The following is a 1,815-nucleotide window of genomic DNA, read 5'->3' as shown; positions in this document are numbered from 1 at the left end:
ACTTCCTTCTGGTGTGGCTGTAATTGCGTTCCCTTCTGTTCCTGTACTTCCTTGCACCACTTCAGCTGCTTGCGGTTCACCATTCCCTGCAGCAACACCTCCAATACCGGAGTGACTTCCAGTCCCACTTTCATTAGAGTGCCCTTCTGCATCTTTACTTTCCTTTGGAGGCGATGGTGGTAATTTGGCTTTTGCCTCCAGATATTTTAACAACTCCGAACAATTTTTTCCGTTAATAACAGCATTAGGATGATCCTTACAGTACTTGTCGTAAGTAGCTTGCGTAATTGGTTCGAAGGTAACAACAAGATATTCACCATTACTATTATTAGCAGTCGTACCTTCAGTTGATGGTTGCTTGACACCTGTATTCTCGTTAGTGGTGGTGCTGTCAGCTGTGTTGCCTGATGATCCCTGCTCTCCTGGTGATGCTGCAGTAGAACCTTGAGATTGGTTTTGTTCTGTAGTCGCATCAGTATCTGTTTCTTGGGCAGGTCCTGCAGCCTCAGGGGGTCTGGCAGCCTCTCCTTGTGCAGGTCTAGTTTCAGAAGTAGAGACCGTATTATCATCTTTACCCGGAGGGTTTTTACGTGTAAGGTCCTCCACAATCTCTTTAACACCATCATCAGGAATACTGGCAAAAATATCATCAAAAACCGCCGTCACCGCCTTTGGCTGTCCAGCATTAACAGTAGTATCAGCAGCCGTCATGGTATACCCGCAGGCGTAGCACAGCACAACGGCCAACACACACATCACACGGTGCATCATCATCATGAGGGAGACAATAGTTTGTTTCACGTAAAATCACTGATCTAGAAAGAAAGACAACCAAAAAAAAAAAGAAAATAAATAAATGAAGTATCAAAAATGTTAGGACACACAAATCGATTACCACTACGGAAAATCACATCGTGAAAGTAAGACCTACAAGTTAAAGAATGCAATACAGCGCAATAACCTCAGTAATAGTAAAAACAAAAACAAAAAGACCCACACTCAGAAATCTTTAAAAAAAGGCTGAACCACCCAGCACAATCATCAAGCAAAGAAACAGATATTAACCATTAGCCCAATTTACCCAGTAAACACAAGAAATATACACCGACTATGGGTGTAAGTCTATACGTATATATACGCAATTATAAATATAAATTCATCTGTTATTATTATTTCCTTTTCTTTTCAGTGCAAAAAACAGTTCATCATCATTATCACAGTGCAAGTCCAGGTGCACACACAGAGAGTCTCCAAGAACACACACACACACACAACGGAGTAGCAATAATAATTATAATAGGATAAACACACAGATAGCAAACACACACATAAAACACATGAACATTAAGAAACAAAAAAAAGAAAAATATCCCAACAGGTGGAAGATGAGTTAGACTGTAGGGATACATACAAAGAAGAAAAGAAAACAAAGGATGACCCGAGTCACCACCACAATCAGCACACAAGAATACAGGCCAGTGTAACCACAATCAGTAGTGGTACACGCACCCACACAGAACTGCTGATACTGCTGCTGCTGTCTGCATCACCCTTCTTATTGTTTGTGAGTTCAGGAGGAAGTGTTGTTGTTGTTGTTGTGGTGGTGGTAGTGGTATCTGTATTTCCATTAGCACCTTCTTGGGTACTTGTTGATTCACCCTCTGCGGGGTTTGCAACATTAGTTCCATTATCAGACTGATTGTTATGGGTATGATCTGTAGATGGATTGTTGGTTGAAGGGTTATCTGTATTATGGGATGCGGGAGCAGAAGGTGCTTCTTCTGTTGTGTGCGTGGTCTGTGCAGTTTGTGTCTC

The 1,815-nt window shown here is 41.8% G+C and overlaps 2 protein-coding genes across 2 annotated transcripts; both read right to left on the bottom strand.

Annotated features, from left to right (window-relative positions):
* On the bottom strand, positions 1 to 777 carry TM35_000521100 (uncharacterized protein; the record flags this gene model as incomplete). The annotated part of the gene is made up of 1 exon (XM_029030652.1): positions 1 to 777. A coding segment is annotated over one exon (777 nt), but the record flags the coding sequence as incomplete, so codon positions are not given.
* A 678-nt stretch (positions 778 to 1,455) lies between these two features.
* Positions 1,456 to 1,815, bottom strand: TM35_000521090 (uncharacterized protein; the record flags this gene model as incomplete). Its single annotated transcript, XM_029030651.1, has 1 exon — positions 1,456 to 1,815. A coding segment is annotated over one exon (360 nt), but the record flags the coding sequence as incomplete, so codon positions are not given.

The sequence above is a fragment of the Trypanosoma theileri genome (assembly GCF_002087225.1).
Source record: "Trypanosoma theileri isolate Edinburgh chromosome Unknown TM35_Tth_52_V1, whole genome shotgun sequence".
Lineage (NCBI taxonomy): Eukaryota > Euglenozoa > Kinetoplastea > Trypanosomatida > Trypanosomatidae > Trypanosoma > Trypanosoma theileri.
Note: the sequence above shows the minus strand (reverse complement) of the source record. Positions and strands in the feature narration are given on the sequence as shown.